Source organism: Rattus norvegicus, chromosome 1 (genome assembly GCF_036323735.1).
Source record: "Rattus norvegicus strain BN/NHsdMcwi chromosome 1, GRCr8, whole genome shotgun sequence".
Classification (NCBI taxonomy): domain Eukaryota; kingdom Metazoa; phylum Chordata; class Mammalia; order Rodentia; family Muridae; genus Rattus; species Rattus norvegicus.
The window spans coordinates 96,028,121-96,046,997 of record NC_086019.1 but is presented as its reverse complement, the minus strand read 5'-3'; the positions used below and the strand labels follow the sequence as shown (position 1 = coordinate 96,046,997).

At 43.3% G+C, this 18,877-nt stretch overlaps 1 protein-coding gene and 1 pseudogene across 12 annotated transcripts in view; both read left to right on the top strand.

The window, feature by feature from the left end:
* Nucleotides 1-18,877, top strand: part of Garre1 (granule associated Rac and RHOG effector 1) — a 78,337-nt gene that overhangs the window by 30,644 nt on the left and 28,816 nt on the right. For all 12 annotated transcript variants that reach the window (XM_063261654.1, XM_008759155.4, XM_006228850.5 and 9 more), the window contains one exon: nt 18,323-18,523. In XM_063261654.1, coding sequence (XP_063117724.1) covers nt 18,323-18,523 — 201 coding nt within the window. The remainder of the gene's footprint in view (nt 1-18,322; nt 18,524-18,877) is intronic.
* Rps23-ps12 (ribosomal protein S23, pseudogene 12) lies at nt 12,655-13,057 on the top strand (annotated as a pseudogene).

Genomic DNA, 18,877 nt, shown 5'->3' with positions numbered 1-18,877 from the left:
TGCACTACCTTACTGGGTTGGGATGCTTCTGGCTGTTGCAGTTTGACTTGGCTTTCCTCATTGAAATGCTGATTAAGGTAGTTGGCCTATTCCCATGAGTTTTATACACAATAGACTAAACAGGGTTTTGTTTCCAATGTTAGTCTGGAAACTACTTGCTCCTTTTGATGGGTTTTGGAATCCATGGGCCTGTTCTATGTGGAACAACTGACTTATAAGTTAGTTTTAAAATGTGTCTCAAGCAGTAACATTATAAGTAACATTATGTCTGGACTTTATTGCATTTATTTGTGTGTGTATGTATAAACATGGCTGGCTTATCATGACTCCCACTTGTGGAGGTGAGAGGAGAATGCTCTCCTAAAGCTGGCATTGCATATTGTCACTTGCTGTACTTTGGTGTGCTTGGTGCCCAGCAAATTTATTTCTCATGTATAAGAGTAGAGAAGAACATGGGGCTTTTAGGGTCATTAAGCTGATAAGTGCAAACCCCGCTGTTCTTCTTACATGAGTCATAGCTGTAGAAAGACTGGCTTAGTTAGCTGGAGAGTGGGTTGTTACAGAGGGGTTGCTTCTCGTGTTCCTCTCTGCTTGTCCTGCTTTCTGCCAGAAATGTAGCAGTACGTTGCCTTTGGTACTGTGCTGTTGGCTTTCTAGCCTTTAAACTTGCCAGCTAGACTCACTTTTCCTAGTCACATATTGTCACAGCAGCAGAAAGCAGAATACAACACCTCTACGACAGAAGCAGGATTGTGTATAAAGAAAGCCCTGTGGAAGTATGTAAATGCTCTTACACATTCACATGTTGTGCCCCCATACCCCCATGTGTGTTGTTTTTTTTTTAGATATTCTATATATTTACATTTCAAATGTTATCCCCCCTCCCATCACCCTCCCCCTGCTTCTATGAAGATCTCCCACTCCCACCCACCCACTCTCACCTCAACACCCTGGCATTCCCCTACACTGGGGAAATGAGTCTTCACAGGGCCAAAGGCTTCTCCTCCAATCGATGCTAGACAATGCCGTCCTCTGCTACATATGTGGCTAGAGCCATGGGTCCCTCCATGCATGTTCTTAATAGACAAACAGTGGTGCCCAGCTCCAGGAGCTGCAATTGTTGCCTGTGTATGTGTGTGCGGCCACTCTGACATCCCTACAGGGCTGTCTTTTGTATGCCATCCAGCGACTTACTCCTCCTCTGAACGCTGCTGTTGGAGTATGATTTGTGTCTGTGATGGTTCCTAGCTGACTAGCACCTGACACACTCCCATGCTCCCAGGTGAGCTGTGAGCGTGGAATCAGGTCTGACTTTACAAAATGGCTCTGCTTGAGTGCCCATACAGCTTGAGTCTCAGTGTGCCTGTCTATATAATAGAATTAGCACCTACCTTCTCGTGTTCTTGTGAAGATCGGAAGCAGTTAGTACTTGTAAAAAACTGTACCCAGTAAATGGCCTTATTAGCACTACTGCTCCTGACATGGTTTAGCAAGTGCTGGGAGTCCTCTGAGGTATGGAGCACCATTCTCTGCGAGAAAAGTGCCAGCAAGATGTCCTCTAATTGGAACACTCAGCCACAGAACCAGTTGCTGCCCCAGTACACTGCCTTCTCCAGTGTTTACCTGGCTCCCAAGGCAGCATCTTCCTTTCTCCTTTGTGCTGATTTTCCTGTTGTCTAAAGGTCTCTGCCTGGTGTGGGACTGCTGGGACTTGGACGTTTATTTTTTGAGGTAGGGCTCCCCCGCCCCTTTCTAAAGAATTACTTAATGTATATGAGTACACTGTGGCTGTCTTCAGACACACTAGAAGAGGGCACCAGATCCCCTTATAGATGGTTGTGAGCCACCATGTGGTTGCTGGGAATTGAACTCAGGACCTCTGGAAGAGCAGTCAGTGCTCTTAACCATCTCTCCAGCCCACTCTTTCATTTTCAATCAGTTTAAAACTTGCAGTTAAATCTGTAGTTCATAATAGACAGTCCTGTGTCTTAGGTTTGTATTTATTAGGAAGTCATGTAATATTATTAAGTCACATTTGCTTATGATTTATGCAGCAATTCTGCATGTATTAATTTGTTGATGTCCAGTCTGTCACAGCCACAGGGGATCTGTTAGTGAAAAGTCAGGAATCTCTCTCTTCCTGTACTAGAGGATGGTCTGCCCTAGGAAGGTGGTTGGAAGGAAAGTTACCGAGGTGACATGTGAGTAAAGAATAGAAGGTGATAAGGGAACAAACCCAAGAGAATGAGGCAGAGGGAGCAGCCTCTGAGATGGAGTCAACCTAGAGTGTTTAAAGGGCAGGCAGCCTCTCCTGTGCTTGAAAGGGGGTGAACAGATGAACAGAAGGGAGAGCTTACAGTTATTTTAAAATTTATGTGTGTGTGTGTGTGTGTGTGTGTACATATATATGTATGTATATGTGTATATATAAATTATTTGTCTTTTTTTATATGTGCACTGGTGTTTTATCTACATGTATGTTGGAGTGAGGGAGTTGGATCCCCTGGAAGAGGAGTCATAGACAGTTGTGAGTTACCATGTGGATGCTGGGAACTGAACCTGGGTTCTCTGGAAGAGCAGCCAGTGCTCTTAACCTAGAGATTCAACCCTTCTTGTCAGGCTTGGCAGTCAGCCCCTTTACTTTCTCAGCCAACCCACAGACAGCCCTAAGGTGAGTTAGATGGAAGGTGCTGCTTTATTTTTTATTTTTTTTTTCCTCTCTCTTAGGCCAGAGACGGGGCAGGGTGAGTGAAGAGAATGTCCAAAGGGATTGGGAGGGAAGGCAGCAGGATGTGCTCACTGACCTTTTGTATTAAGTGGATGCTGCTTACTTACTGGCAGTCATCACCCAGCTGACGGCTGCAAGGTTCTGGTTTCACTTTGGGTCCTCAGTGTCTTAAGTGCCAGGTCCCTGGGCAGGTGCTATGAAGACAGTCCAGAAACCCAGTATAGCTGCAGGCTCTCAGAATTCATGTGCTTTGAGGGGGCTGTACATTTTTTTTTTACTGGATTTTCAAGTCCCACAGGCAGACATGAAGTCTCATCTTTACCTCCCTGAAGCTTGGCTCCTACTTGACACACAGTCAGGGTCCTGGGACTCCTATGATTGCCATGAGTGTGTCTGAAGTACCTTCTGTACTGGCTTACTCTTCACAGCCTTAGTTTAGGTGTGTAGCCCTTTGTCAGATACATGCTAAAACTACTGTACAGCAACAGCAATGGAAAATAGTAGAAATTGTTTAAAAATGGGATTTTCATTAGCCTTATGGAATTAACTATGCATAGGCTATGGCTTTCCCCCCTTCTAAAGGTAAAAATCCATTGTGTGTCTTTGTTTTGTCTAGTAGTCTTTTTTAATTTTCGGAGGTAAGGTTTCTCTAAGTAACCTTGGTTGACCTAGAACTCACTATGTAGGCAATACTGGCCTCAAATTCACAGATTTGCTTGCCTCTGCCTCCTGAGTACTGAGATTAAAAGTGTGTGCCACGATGGCTAGTATTAGCTAGTAGATCTTTTATAGCAAATTATACTGAACTATTTCCTGACTATATATGCCAGATGAAAATCCAGAGTGTTACTGTTAATGAGAAAATGAAGTTTCTGCTGGGTAGCGATGGCATATACCTTTAATCCCAGCACTTGAGAGACAGAAGCAAGTATTTCTGAATTTGATGCCAGCCTGGTCTATAGAGCGAGTCCCGAGACAGCCAGGGCTACACAGAGAAACCTTGTCTCAACCAAACCAAACCAAACCAAACCAAACCAAACCAAACCAAACCAAACCAAACCAAATGTTCTTGTATGGCTTATATGGGGTTGGATGCGATGGCACGTGCTTTTATCCTAGAACTAGGAGTCAGAGGCAGGAGGATGAGAGTTTGGGTCCAGACTGGTTTACATAGTAAAATATAGGCCAGTTGGGGGTATATAATAAGACCTTTTCTTTTTTTCCTTTTTTTTTTTTTTTTTTAAGTGAAACCAATTCAGTTCTTCCCCGCAAGACCTCCTGGAACTTACTGTGTAGACAAGGCCAGTCTCAAACTCACAGAGATCCATTTGCCTCTGCCTGCTGAGTGCTGGGATTAAAGATGTCCATCGCCACCACCTAGCTCCAACTCAACTTGTAAAAATAATTTTTTTTTAGCCTGATGGTGGTGGCGGCACATGCCATTAATCCCAGCATTTGTGAGGCAGAGGCAGGTGGATCTCTGTGAGCTTGAGGCCAGTCTGGTTAACAGAGGGAGTTCCTGGCTAGCAGGGTTACCCAGAGTATCCTATCTCGAGAAACCAAAACAAACAAACAAACAAACAAACAATAGCAGCTTGTTTTTAAGATTACAATCATCTCACATTCCTCGTCCTCCTTTTTTTTTTTTTTTTTCCTCGTCCTCCTTCTTAACACTCCCATGTACACACACCCTCTTTGTTCTGTTTTAAATGTGTGGCCTGTTTTTCTTAAATTGTTACATGTATGCATGCATATATTTCCCCCTAAATATACATACAACTTGCTCAGTTTGTATGATGTTACTTGTATGTATATTTTTAGGGCTGATCACGTGATCATTTGGTATTGGAGAATGGATTAGTGTGCTCTTCCCTGGAAACTTTATGTGCCCCCTGCCACCATCACATTAGTATGTTTGTTGGTGGTGTCCTTGTTCAGGTCTTGTTTAGGCAGCCATGTTGGTGAGGCTTTGTGGTGGAACTTGTGACATTTGCTATGACGCACATGGTCTTAGCAACTCCTGTGCCTTTGGCTTTTCGCCCCACTGTCTGCCATGATCCCTAGGTGCAGGAGCTGTACTGCAGTTGTATCTCCCAGCCCTGCGTTTTAACTGGTTATGTAGTGGTCTCCATCTGTGGCAAAGAGATGTTCCTTGATGAGGGATGAGAGCTGTACTTACCTGTGGGTATAAAGACAAATATTTAGGACATAGTTAGCGATTATGCTGGGTTAGTTAAATGGTAGTTGAAAGTTCTCCTTTAAGATACATGGCTTCCTTATCCCTTGACAGTTGGCTGAGTTTTCCAGTACCAGGCATGATTTCCCTTTGTTGACTGGGACTTAAGTTTAATTAGCAAACTGTTGGTTACTGTCAGGGTGTGCTTGCCACTATGGTACCTTTAGGGTTATTGTGTCATTCTAATCATTTCAGTTCATAGGCATCATAGCTAGGTAGGACTATTGGTTTATTTCTCTCCTTTGGAAGCTTGGAAAAATTGGAACATTTTATTTAAAATGTATACACACACACACACACACACACACACACACACCCCACTTATATATATTGTAGATATGTTTAGTCCTTAGGACTCTTTCAGACATTCTATTATGCTGCTCCCTTTGTGTTTATCTTCTCCCTCTATATCCCTAACTTAAAGTCCCTCCCCCTTTCTCCCTTTAGATCCCTTGCACCCTGCTGTTGCCTCTCTACTGTTACTTTTCCCACTTCCACAATGGGTCCTTTTTACTTTCCTAGTTTCTGCAGTTAATCCAAATCAACTCTGGAGATCACTAGTTATAAGGTTGAAAAGTGGCCAGTCCGGGTCTCCATTAATCTCAACACTGAGGAAGCAGAGGCAAGAGGAACTCTGCCAGTTCTAGTCCAGCCTGACCTGCATAGCAAGTCCCAAACCAAGGCCTGCCTCAAAACAAAACAGGGGTGGGAGAGATGGCTCATCAGTTAAGAGCACTGGCTCTTAACTTTTCTGGAGGATCAAGGTTCAATTCCCAGCAACCACATGGCAGCTACAACTGTTAGTAACTGTAGTTCTAGAGGATCTGGTGCCCTCACACAGACAGCAGGCAAAACAGTGCACATAAAAATAAATCTTTAGGGGCTGGGGATTTAGCTCAGTGGTAGAGCGCTTACCTAGGAAGTGCAAGGTCCTGGGTTCGGTCCCCAGCTCCGAAAAAAAGAACAAAAAAAAAAAAATCTTTAAAACCCAACAAAACACCAGTAACAATAGTAAATAGAGAAAATTAAGGAATTAAGCAGATTTTTGCTTTTCTGGTATGTTATATAAGAACCGAGTACCCCAGTTGGGTTAAAGAAACTTCTCTATAAAAGCATCTCAGCACGCTTTAGTGTGAAAATAACAGCACAGTTAGAAAAGACATTTTGTTGACCATGAGGAATTCAGTTACTCAAACAGTGGCTGATAATAGAGCCATTTGGTGAAAGATTGCTGAGGGATTACATAAAGGAAGGATTAGGTCTTCTGTACCCAAATCCCAGTGATCATTCTCAGGGGTCACTGTCAACAGAATCAAGGCAGATGATGTTTCCCAGTGTGAAAGCTACACAGTATGAAAATTATGTCTCCACATAATTTTCTCTCCCTCCCTCCTTTCCTCCCTCCTTCCCTTCCTCCCTCCCTTCCTTCCTTCATCCCTTTCTTCCTTTCTTTCTGTACTGGAATGAAACCCAGGAGCAGATGTGTGTTTTACTGCTGAGTTATACTTCTAGTCTCCTCACCATATAGTCTTGTACTGCTTCCTCTTGTTTGAAAAAAAAAAAAATACAAAAACGAGGAAGAAACCCTGAAATAATCTAGTTAAACTTCTAAAATGAACTTTGGGTCTGTAGAAATATGGGGTATAGTGTACTAAGTTACACAATACCACAAGTAACTAATCTGACAGGAGGTAGAATATTCTGTAGTTAGTTGACCTGATTTGTTCAAGTCAGTTGTATGAAAATAGGTAAAGGTACTATCTTAGATTAAAAGAGAATTAAGAGAGATAACAATTAAGCAAAATGACCTTTTGGGAAGCAGAATTCAGACACTGATTAATTTGAGTTGGTCAGGTGGTGGTGGCTAATGCCTTTAATCCCAGCACTCAGGAGGCAGAGGCAGGTAGATCTTTCTGACATTGAGGCCAGCCTGGTCTACAGAGAGAATTCCTGCACAGCCAGGGATACACAGAGACCCTGTCTCAAAAACAGTAATTAATTTGAGTTACGTTTGAATGTGTATTGGCTCCTAATTGATTGGATTTTACTTTAAGACAAAAAGGGATAGAGGATGGGCATAGGTAAGGACAGGCATAGGTGAAAATTATGTTCATGATGCAAGATGGAAGCCTTTTGATGGATACATAGTGACATTCTCTGCTTTGCTTTTGTGTATGCTTGGACATTTTCCAAGTGTGTAAAACTAGAGAACATTACAAATGCATGAAAGGAGTGCTGAAGACCTAGTGGTTATTATATTTCTTGGAGGGGTTAGTGCATGTGTACCGGTCTTCTAACAGTCCAGGCTGTTAGTAAGTAATTTAGGAAGTTTAGGAAGTCAAGCATGGTACTGCACACCTGCATTCCCAGCAAGAGACTAAGAGATAAGGATGGTGAGTTGCAGGCCAGCCTAGGCGACACAGGGAGGCCCTGTTGAAAGACAGAGAGAGAAAGGAAGAGAAAAGGAAGGAAGGAAGAAAAACCCAAGGGAAATCAGATTTTTATGGGAAAATAATAAGTAATCAGAAATAAAAAGAGTTCAGAGAGTATAATTTAGGTAGGACTAGCTTTTCTGAATTAATGCTTATGGCTGCTGGTCAGTTTAGATTTCATATGATTGATTAATGACATATTCTTGCCAGCCTCTCTCTTCTTTAAAAACAGATCATCTGTAAAATAGTTGCCTAAAATCCTCTGGGCAGGATCTGGGTTCTATATTCAGCACCACAAAAATCAACCATATTTAACACACAGGAGTTAAGAGTCCTATACAGCTGGTCCCTCTCCAGCGCCTAAGGCCATTGCTGTGTACACACAGAGCATATCCCTTCATGGCAACTAGGCTTCCTGCCACCCAGACTAATGGTAAAGTGCTTAGAACTAGGAAAGTATAAGAAGCTGGATGTGGAGGAACCCTGTGAACACTTCTTGACTGTAGAAGTCCTGAGCAGGTCCTAGCCAGCTGTCCTGCTTTGCTTTTTGTTCTCTGTACCAGCCACCCTCTCGATAAATACAGGGGAGGTAGCTGCCACTTTGCAGAGATGCAGAAAGTGCTCCAGGCCTGGTAGACCAGACAGATAGAAAAGTCTCTGTCACTGGGTGTGAAAAGTGCTGTACTGCAAATGGAAAATGGCCTCAAGCCTGGCTTCCAGTTTGGCTTTCAGACACCCTGTATCCCATTCTTCTCCACCCCAGACACAGACACCCACACTCATATATTCTCATTCATATTCTTCTCTTCTCCCCTCTCTCTCTCTCTCTCTCTCTCTCTCTCTCTCTCTCTCTCTCTCTCTCTCTCTCTCTCTGCAAGGAGAGGCTGTAAATGGCTCTCTAGTGTCTAGTCCCCTTTCAGCCATGTTGTTTCAGGATTACCCTTCATAGTCTCCTGACAGCTGGCAGTGGTACTTATAAGTCGACCTGAGACAGGAAGTACTAGATGAGACAACTAGGTCTCCTTACAGGGAAAGAAGAGTGCTCCTTCATCTCCTCCACGTTCTACAACTTGTTCAGGATGCAGGCAGAACAACTGAAGTACAATCAATTCAGGGAGTTGTTATTAGAGGTAAACTTGGTATTAGTGAGTGCAGGTGGTTAGAGGCCATAACAGTGATCCAGGCAAGACATTGTAATAGCTAAGAATGGAACGGTTGTATAGGAAACAAACAAGTAGGTATTGTTGTTACTAGTTTTTTTGTTTTGGTTTTTTTGGATATGGGAGGAGTTGTCTGTTTTTTTAAGACAGGGTCTTAAACAGGCTGGCCTTGAACTCACTGAATAGCTGAGGATCATTGAATCGCTCCTGCTTCTACTTCGCAGGGTATCAATTATACCATGTCTAGTTTAGGACTAGATTTTATAAGGTAAAATTCTTGTAATTCACATGGTGTATAGCCACCACCACCATCTATCTCTTGAACTTTACGTATCTTGTGAAACTCTGAAAACGAGTTGAGGGGTTTGAATGTAATCATTTGTTTTGTGAGTAGGAATGTGACTGTGGGTGAGCATGTGCCACTGTACACATGTAGGGGTCAGAGAACATCTGGGAGTTGGTTCTCACCTTCCTCCTTATTGAGGCAGGGTCGCTTTTGGTTTTGCTACTGCCCCACATGCTATAGGCTAGCTGACTTGGAACTTTTTGTCTCCCACTCTCATCTCGCCATACGAGTGCTGGATTTCAAGTGGATGTTACCACATTGGGTTTTTGCATGGGTTCTGTGGATTAGGTCTATATAGTTGGGCAGCAGTTGTGTGGGTTCTTTGGTTGCTTAATTTATTTTGGTTTGGTTGTTTTTTGTTTTTTTTTTTTTCCAAGACAAGGATTTTCTGTGTAGTCCTGGCTGACCTAGAACATGATCTGTAGACCAGGCTGGCCTTAGACTCAGACATCTATCTGCCTCTTCCTCCTGAATACTGGGATTAAAGGTGTTCAATACCATTGCCCAGCTAGTCGTGTGGGTTTTTTCTGTCTGTTTTGAGATAGAGTCTCTTAGTGGAGCTCCTGGGTGAGTAGACCAGGCTGGCCTTAGACATACAAAGATTTGCCTGCTTCTGCCTCTCAAGTGCTGGAATTATATATAATGCTGAGTTTGTGTGTGTGTGTGTGTGTGTGTGTGTGTGTGTGTGTGTGTGTGTGTGAGAGAGAGAGAGAGAGAGAGAGAGAGAGAGAGAGAGAGAGAGAGAATATGAATGAGAATATATCAAAGTTGCCTCCAGGGTTTCTTTCTGTTTCTGGGTCTCTTCCTAGTACTGCCCTTGACTGAGATAAGAGCAGTAGGGAAGGAGGAGACACATAGAATAATAGATCTGGATTACCTGTTTAAGGTGTGGTTTTCAGTAGATAGGCGAACACTTTGTAGCTGAGGTCCACAGCTACAGAACTGCTGTGGGAACTGCTGGCTAGTGGATGGTATTTAAAGCTAGAAAACTGGATGTGGCTATCAAGTGAGTGGTGCCGAAGCAGCAGCAAGCCCCAGAGTACTCCAGCATGTTGAGGGCAGAAGATGACTGGGAAGCAGCCAGGGAATCTGAAACTGGATCAGCTGAAAAGCCAAGAGAGATTGAAGCCAGTATAGTATTTTGCATGTTGGATGTCAGGCAAAGGAAATCAGTGAAGGCAGAGGAGGAGGTTTACCCTCTCTGCATTGCTGGGACAGGACAGGCTTCTTCTCTGACCCATCCAAGACCAGCCAAAGAATCACCAGTTAGATCTTGGGGTGGGGGGGATGGGAGTGGGTAACTTAGCTTAGTGTTCCTGACAGACGGGGGTGGGAGTCCTAGTCTCAGTGAGGCAGCTCCTGAAGCAGTTAGGGGCTTTGTTGTTGTTGTTGAACACAGCTTGGCTTCAAACTCATGCATTTGAATGAACCTCTTTCCTCCACCTCCTGTAAAGCTGAGACTACCGGTGTATACTACCCTTTAAAGCATTCTTAAGGGCAATGACAACTTTTTAATAAAAATATACTCAGTTCAACAAAAAAAAATTTCCTAAATTTTATGGGGCTTGTTGGCCATATGATGTGTGGTGACTTGGATATATTTTTGATCTGCCCCATATAAACATACAATATAACTTTGGTTATAGAAAAAATTTGCATCTGAAATGGGGAAAGAGTTTAAGAGCAGATAGATGCTGTCTTTGATTTACCATAATTAATGTGGACTTAGTACTTACCTTCTGTAGCCGTTCCCTGGATAATCTTTTCTTTTTTTTTTTTTATTTGTTTTAAAATTTATAGCAATATAGCTGAAATATGAATGACTTCTTGTGAGGTTGCAGAGGTGGCTCTGAGGTTAAGAGCAAGTATTGTTCTTACAGAAGACCTGAGTTTGGCTTCCCAGCATCCATGGTGGGTGGTTCACAACCACCTGTAACTCCAGCTCTAGGGGACCTTTGGACTCTGTGGGAACCTATACTTGGATGGACACATAGCATATGCATATTTTTTAAAGATCTTGAAAAAAATGGTTAGGTGTACTGGGACAAACCTTTATCCCAGCGTTAGGGAAAGCAGAGGCAAACTGATCTCTTTATGTCTGAGTATGAGGCCAGCCTGGTTTATATAATAATTTCTAGGCCAGCCAGGGCTACATTGTGAGACCCTGCCTCAAAAGTAAGAAGACAGATTTCTTACATATTTAGCACATATGACATGGTAGTAAGTTAGATTCAGGACCCTGTATATACTACGACAGGAGCTCAAGTTTTGACCCATAACCTCAGCCTGGCAAGATGGTTTTTGGTATAATTTATTTTGGGAAATGAACAACAAAAGAACATATAATAACATCTAGATTTTACTAAAATATCCAAAGTACAAGTCTGGGACGTGCAGGAAATGGTACAGTTGCTGGTTATGGTTGTTCAGGAATAGTTAGTACTTTTATTTTTTAGCAGAACCCACACCTCTTCAAGTCCTGTCTAGTTAAAAGTGAAGATGTATCATCACCATTAAAGCCTTTGTATGTCATCGTACTTAGCCCATGTGGCAGATGGGAGCTCAGAAACCACGTCGGCTGTTTTTATTAGCAATATAGCCCTTGTCCAGTTCAGAATGTACTTTTTGTCTGAGTTGGTAGCATTTGGTGTTGTAGGCATATGCTGACTTTTTGACATTCTCTGGTAGTTCTATGCACAGCATGGCTTTTCTCTGTGAGTGAAAATTCTGGCTGCAAAAAGATTCATTGATTTTTCTTGTTGTTGTTGTTAATCAAAAGAAACCACACCCATGGAATGGAAATCTGAGTGTTCCGTGATCAGCAGGCATTCTGCCACAGTGCAGCACCAGCAGTCTCTTGTCAGGGTTTTGCATGTATGTTCAATAAGCTGTTTTTTTTTTCCCTTCTGTTTTTTTTTTTTTTTTCTCCCCGGAGCTGGGTAGCGCTCTACCACTGAGCTAAGTCCCCAACCCCTTTTCCTTCCGTTTTTAACCTGTAATAGAGTTTTCATAAGTATTCTCTATAGTCTACAAGTGGTCTGCATTCTCTGTTTCTCCCAGGACACATTTAGATAGCAATATCATGGTCTGGTCTGTGGGTTTGGTCATTGTGTAATGACTCTGGAATTACCAAAAGGACAATAAACTGTATTCAAAACAAGGTTGTGGACACTGAAAATCAAATGGAATGCGTAAGGTGTATGAGTACTGGAGAGAGGGAAATGATGGGGTGGCTTTGGAATTTCAAATGGAAGCAGCCAGTCTGGAGCTTCTTTCACTCTGGAGACTTTTCATCTGATGAGACATAAGGCACAGGATGGCTTATTAGTTCTCACCTTGCTGGGGATCTGAGGAAGATGAACTCGTAAGTAGAGTTAAGCAGCAGTGAACTTTAGGTCTGTCCAGTCTGTTAACATGGAAAAAGGTAAGCTTTTTGGGAGATGAGGTTGAGCTAGGCACCACAGCTCCACTTACAAGCAGGTAGAGAGTGCTGCATTGGGCCAGACCCTAGGAAGGAGTAGCTGTAGCAAAATTTCAGAACGTGTAGGCTGACCCTCAGCAACTATGATGGTGTAGAAAGGATGTCTTAGTTCTCAGACAGGATGGCCTTAAATTAGACCCTTCGTAATCTGCTTAAGATATCAAACTAGAAAGAGGACATGGTAGCCCAGTCCTATAATCTCAGTACAAGGTCACCCTTGCACTACTGAGGCCAGTCCAGATGAATTGTTCACTCAAGAAACATGCAAATGTGATAAACAGTACAAGAAAGCCCACTTGGGCACAGCCCTGAAGTCCAATCCGTTTGGGGGTGCCTCTCACACAAAGGGAATTGTGCTGGAAAAAGTAGGCGTTGAAGCCAAACAGCCAAATTCTGCCATCTGGAACTGTGTCAGGGTGCAGCTCATTAAGAACGGCAAGAAGATCACAGCGTTCGTGCCCAATGACGGTTGCTTGAACTTCATTGAGGAAAATGATGAAGTTTTGGTTGCTGGATTTGGTCGCAAAGGCCATGCCGTGGGTGATATTCCTGGAGTCCGCTTTAAGGTGGTTAAAGTAGCCAATGTGTCTCTTTTGGCTCTGTACAAAGGCAAGAAGGAAAGACCAAGATCATAAAATTTTGACAATGGAAACAGAATAATAAATTTTCATATCCAGGGGCTGGGGATTTAGCTCAGTGGTAGAGCGCTTACCTAGGAAGCGCGAGGCCCTGGGTTCGGTCCCCAGCTCCGAAAAAAAGAACAAAAAAAAAAAAATTTTTTTTCATATCTAGAAAAAAAAAAAAAGAAACATGCAAATGGGATGGAGAGACGGCTGCTTTTGGAGAAGACCTGAGTTCAGTTCCCAACTCCTATGTGGCAGTTTATACTGCCTGTAGTTCCAGTTCCAGGGGATCTGGCCTTTTCAGTGCGAGGCATACACATGGTGTACATATGTATATGTAGACAACACACACATAAAAATATTAACAGCAGCATCAAACAACTAAGCATGTATACCGAGAAGAAAGGGCACTCTGGTTATACCCATGGCTACAACACGGCAGAGACTGTGCGTACAGTATAAGACAGTCGGAAGGTTCATGTACTCTGTTGTTCTGCTTTGAGAGCCGGTCTCACTCTGTGACCATGTGGATTTTGAATTTGTGGATCTCATGTCTCAGCCTCCTGAGTGCTAGGATCATAGGTATATACCATAGCACCAGGCTTATGATACACCCTTCTTCACCAGGAATTCCCAGTAAGCAGGGTTCTGTTTCAGTAGCTCCCTGAAGATTATCTGTTTTCCAGAATGTCTTCTCTTTGGTACCCACCCACTGTTGTTTTTACATCCTGAATCTTGTCACAGGCAGACAGGACAGCCTGGTGATCAGAAATATCTTTTGGAGTGAGACAGACATTTCTCACTTAAACCTACTTGACATTAAGCAAATTTATCTTTTTGATTCTGTTTTATCATCTGTAAAATGGGTTATTTTACCATGTGTGGGGCTCCTGGCATGGATTAAGGTGGTGGCTGTTGGTAGAGCTTCAGTGCTATTTTACACTTAAGTGCCTGGCCTTGACTATTCCACTCACCCATTCTCCAGCTTACCCAATCTGTTCTGAAGCCTCACATGCCCTGAGTCTGTGATCTGAGAGAGCTGTCTGTGACCCTGGTACACATTCTTCCAAACCTGTGTAAGGACAGTCCTCCAGAACTGGCTCATCCCGGAGTCAAGGAGGGTGATGTCTATCATGGGGGTTGAGGGCTGGGCTAGGAAGTGAGACAAGATAAAGGATGAGCAGAGTTGAGAGCTCTGTCTTCTCAGAAGGTGATGTTTAGTCTGTTACTTGAGGTGACATTTTATAATAATAGTCACTGAAACCAGTTCCAAGAGCCAGGGTAACTACTGGTTCGGTTGGCCTTTAATTATTTACAATGTATATTTTGTCATAGTCTTAATTGGTTTGATGCTTTACACACCGTGGGAAAGAAGAGGGCAGTTCTTACAAAGAACACTGCAGATTAAATGACTCCTCACGTAAGGTCAAGCACATAGTAAAGAGCAGAGACGGCAGACTGGCAGTCCTTCGTCCTCTCTTGCATCTCTTCTCCCACCGCATCCTGCAGCAGGATTTCCCCTGCACCATTCTAGCTTTGCATCAGGAGGACCCAAGCCCAGCCCCATGCTTCTGTGGTCCAGACAACAGGCTTCACTGCCATTTCTCAGAATATTCCTTTCAGAGTAGGAAGTGAGGCTTTCTTCCTTGGTTTATCCTCAGAAAGCCTTTTCCTCACCACCTGCCAGGCGCCCTGTTCTCCAGCTGCATCTGACCTTGTGTCTATTTCTGGCTTTGTTGTCTCCCAGCCCCATTAGTAAGTATGTAACTCTCATAGGCACAGGGGCTTTCTCATTCTCCTTCTGTGTACCCTCAGGGTTTTTGAGCTTTGTACATATTAGGTATTCATGTATTATATATTTATTATTAGAAGGAGCAAGTAATTTTCATTGGTCAGAAGCTGTGAGAATGTGACTCCAGAGCAGAATGGCATCTTCACTTCCCCTCCTTTTCTTTCTCCCATAGCTTTCCAAGAGGCTAAGAAAGAGGGGAGAGAGTATGACCTGGAGAAGCCAACCGGGCTCCTCTGTGGGGAGCTTCCTGGTTCCCTCAGCCAGTGCCAGTTAAGCCTGAATTTCTGTTGTGTGCCTTGTTGTGTACTGCCACCCTCTGTTAGTCAGGGTGTTAAAAGTGTTGAAGGCAATGGGGCATTCTTGTTAAATTGTAGAATGAAGAGACTGCTCTGTCTGTTTTGTGACATGACCTTTGTGTCTGGTTTCATAACTTGTCTGGCTTCAGTCTTTTTTCCTGTAACGTGGAGATGACTTCTTAGAGGTGTTCTGGGATTGTGACACAATCCATATGAAATCTGTAGTGTAGACCAGGCACATGCTCAATGCTTAGTTAAAGCTGACTGGTAGTGTATGGCACTAGGCCTACGGTGTTTATTCACGTCAGGAGTCTCTAGCTGGATTCCTAGGTCTGCTAGGGACCTCTGTGTCCCTCACCCTACCCTTCACAGCCACAGCCTTAATGGGGAGGAGCTCTGAGGAAAGGGGCAGTGGAAACCCACGAGGGTTTAGCTTCAATTTAGCTGCTCACTATAGAGGGTGGACACTTCGGTGTAAGCTGTTTGTTTGTTTTGCTTTGCTTTAGTTTTGGATGAAGTTTTTTGGTTTTTTTTTTTTTTTTTTTTTTGAGAAAGAGATTGATTTATTCTCTAAGTTTTGTTATTCTAGAGAACCCTGACTAATACAGTTGGGGATATAGTTAAGTGCTAGAGTGCTTACCTTGCATGCTTGAAGTTTCAGATTCAATTCTCAATATTACAAAACAAACAAGAAAAAAAATCCTCACAACTACAAAATGATTCTGTTTCTACTCAAATACATTCTATCAAGCCTGAAACATTATAAAGTAAAGTAGGGATTTAGAACCATACATTTTTTTTTTTCAGGACAATCAACATGACAATTTTATTTGTAAGGATTTTATTCTTTAATAATTTCAGACATGCATATAATGAATTTGGCCTTTTCCAACCCTCAATACGCTTTCTTATCCCCTTCATAAGGCAGAAGAGAGGGTAGAAAGAAGAGTTAACCTTGCCATAATTCTTTTTTTTTCTTTATTAACTTGAGTATTTCTTATTTACATTTCGATTGTTATTCCCTTTCCCGGTTTCCGGGCCAACCTCCCCCTAACCCCTCCCCTCCCCTTCTATATAGGTGTTCCCCTCCCCATCCTTCCCCCATTACCGCCCTCCCCCCAACAAGCACGTTCACTGGGGGTTCAGTCTTAGCAGGACCAAGGGCTTCCCCTTCCACTGGTGCTCTTACTAGGCTATTCATTGCTATCTATGAGGTTGGAGCCCAGGGTCAGCCCATGTATAGTCTTTGGGTAGTGGCATAGTCCCTGGAAGCTCTGGTTGGTTGGCATTGTTGTTCATATGGGGTCTCGAGCCCCTTCAGGCTCTTCCAGTCCTTTCTCTGATTCCTTCAATGGGGGTCCCGTTTTCAGTGGATAAAGCTTTAAATTGACGTGTTTGCTCTGGTGCTTTCCACTGGGGAGAAATCATTTAGAGGGAGTAGGTATTACTTTTGGAGCTGGCCTGTCCTGGTTTCTTCAGCAAAGCAGCTCTGTTGTGTGAAGCTGGATTGGGTTTGTGGTTAAGGGCAGCATCTGACTTGGATGTGGCTGAGTCTTTTAGGCTGCTCCAAGGTACAAGATAAGGTGAGAGCATCGGGACTCTCTTAGATGTTAGATTTTTGTAGAAAACAGCCCAGACAGTTGGAGCAGATGGGATCTCACTAGATTGCCCAGGCTGGCTTTGAACTTTGAATTCTTCAAGCTCAGTATCTTTTCAGCTAGCAGTTTCTCCTTCTGCTTTACAGAAAGAAAAAAAAAACCATAGAAAATCATAACAAACATCATAGCTGTGCCCAAGTTAGAAAAACCAGACTGGGAGTTGTACACTCCTGAAATCTAAGAAACTCAAGATGCTCAGGCAGGAGGATTGCAAGTCCAAAGCCAGCCTGAGCTACTTAGTGAGACCCTCCTGTCTTAAAGTACAAAGATTAAAAAGGACTGAGGATGTTAGCTCTTTCTCATTCTGCTCCAGGCCCTGGGATAGCTTCAGTACCACTAAAAACATGAAGAGGAAGTAAGTGGGGGATGTGGAAGTGGTGAACACCTTTAGTACTAGCACTTGGGAGGCAGAGACAGGTGGATCTCTGAGTTCGAGGCCAGCTTGGTTTACTGATTGAGTTCCAGGACAGCCAGGGTTACCTGAAGGGAGAAACAAACAAACAAACAAACAAACAGAAAAAAAAAGGAGGAAGTAAAGGCACTTAGGAAGCAAGAAAGGGAACAGCTGCCCTGGTCTCCAGGCAAATATTCTTTCATGGCTTATAGTGTTCATTGGGCTAACAATTTAGAACACTTGTCTATTAGCAGGGTGAGTTTGGCTTCTGTTATTATTGCTGTTTTGAAGTAGGGGAAGGATGCCTTCTAACTCTTCTTTGTAGACCAGGCTGATCTTGAACTCAAGATGCATCTACTTAATAAGTGCTCCAAGTGCTAGAATTATCTGAATGTATCACCACATCTGGCAGATTTATTTTTTGAAAAAAAAAATTCTGGTTGGATTTGGTGACACATGCCTTTAATCCCAGTACTTGGGAGGAAGAGACAGGCAGATTGCTGTGAGTTTGAGGCCAGCCTGGCCTACAGAGCAAGTTTCAGGACAGCCAGGGCTTTGTAGTAAGACCCTATTTAAATTATAAATGACACAACCACTGGTCTGTGTCAGATTAGTGAGCTTCTTCTGCCTTGTTGATAGAATTGTCTCCTGTTTTTTGTTGACTCCTGAAAGACTGGTCTGTCAGCTTTGTTTCGTTATGAGTAGGAACATGACAGACAGCTGTATTCATAACAATATTAGCACAGCTTGGAAACAACCATATCTTTGGGTTTCATTCCCAGTGGAATATTTTCATCTAGGACAAGCCAACCTTTCAGATTTTTATTCACATGCCATGACTTTTCCCTTGCGTTCTGAATACTCTGTGGCCATAATTGAGATTATGAATGGCTCTGGCCCACAGGAACTCAAAGACAGGCTCTAGACACGGGAAGTGAGGACAGGTGGAGGGACGTTGGAAGACCCACTTGTGCCTGAGGCTTACTGCTTGCTTTGAAATGTTTTGACTTTTACATTTCTAGTACCAAGGCCCAAGAGGCAGGCACTTGTAAAGCAGGAGGACGTTGTAGCATTGCATGCTTTTATGATTCCAGATCTGTCGACGGTTGAGAATGTATTGCACTAATCCATGAGCAACCCACAGCCTAAAATCCCCTGGCTCTCTTGTTTTCACAGGTGTTGGGGCGATGTTTCTTGACAGTGGTGCAAGTCCATTTCCAGTTTTTGACTCACGCCTTACAGAAAGTCCAGCCAGTGGCTCACTCTTGCTTTGCAGAGGTAGTTGTGCCAGAAAAAAAGAACAGCAGTAGTCTGTCTGGCATGGGCCACACACCCGAACTGGAGGAAGCTGTGCGATCCTGGCGAGGGGCTGCTGAGGTAACTGACCTGGGAGATCTGTCTGTGTTCCAATGGAAGAGGCTGCTGGGGTTCTTTGTCTGTTGGCTTCCAGAAGAGCCACTCACTTTAGACATTAAGTTGTAAACCACTAGCTTGCTTATTCTTGTGATAGCAAATGTCTTTAAGACCACTTACTTTGGGCTGGAGAGATGGCTCAGTGGTTAAGAGCACTGACTGCTCTTCCAGAGGTCCTGAGTTCCTGGCACCTAAGTCAGGAATGACACAATATGAGAGACCAAATCTTTTGGGTTCAGAATCCATCTCAGAGAACCTGACATAAGGTTAAGCTCAACTAACAGGCCAGTACCTAGCACCAGTTTCTAGGCTACCCCT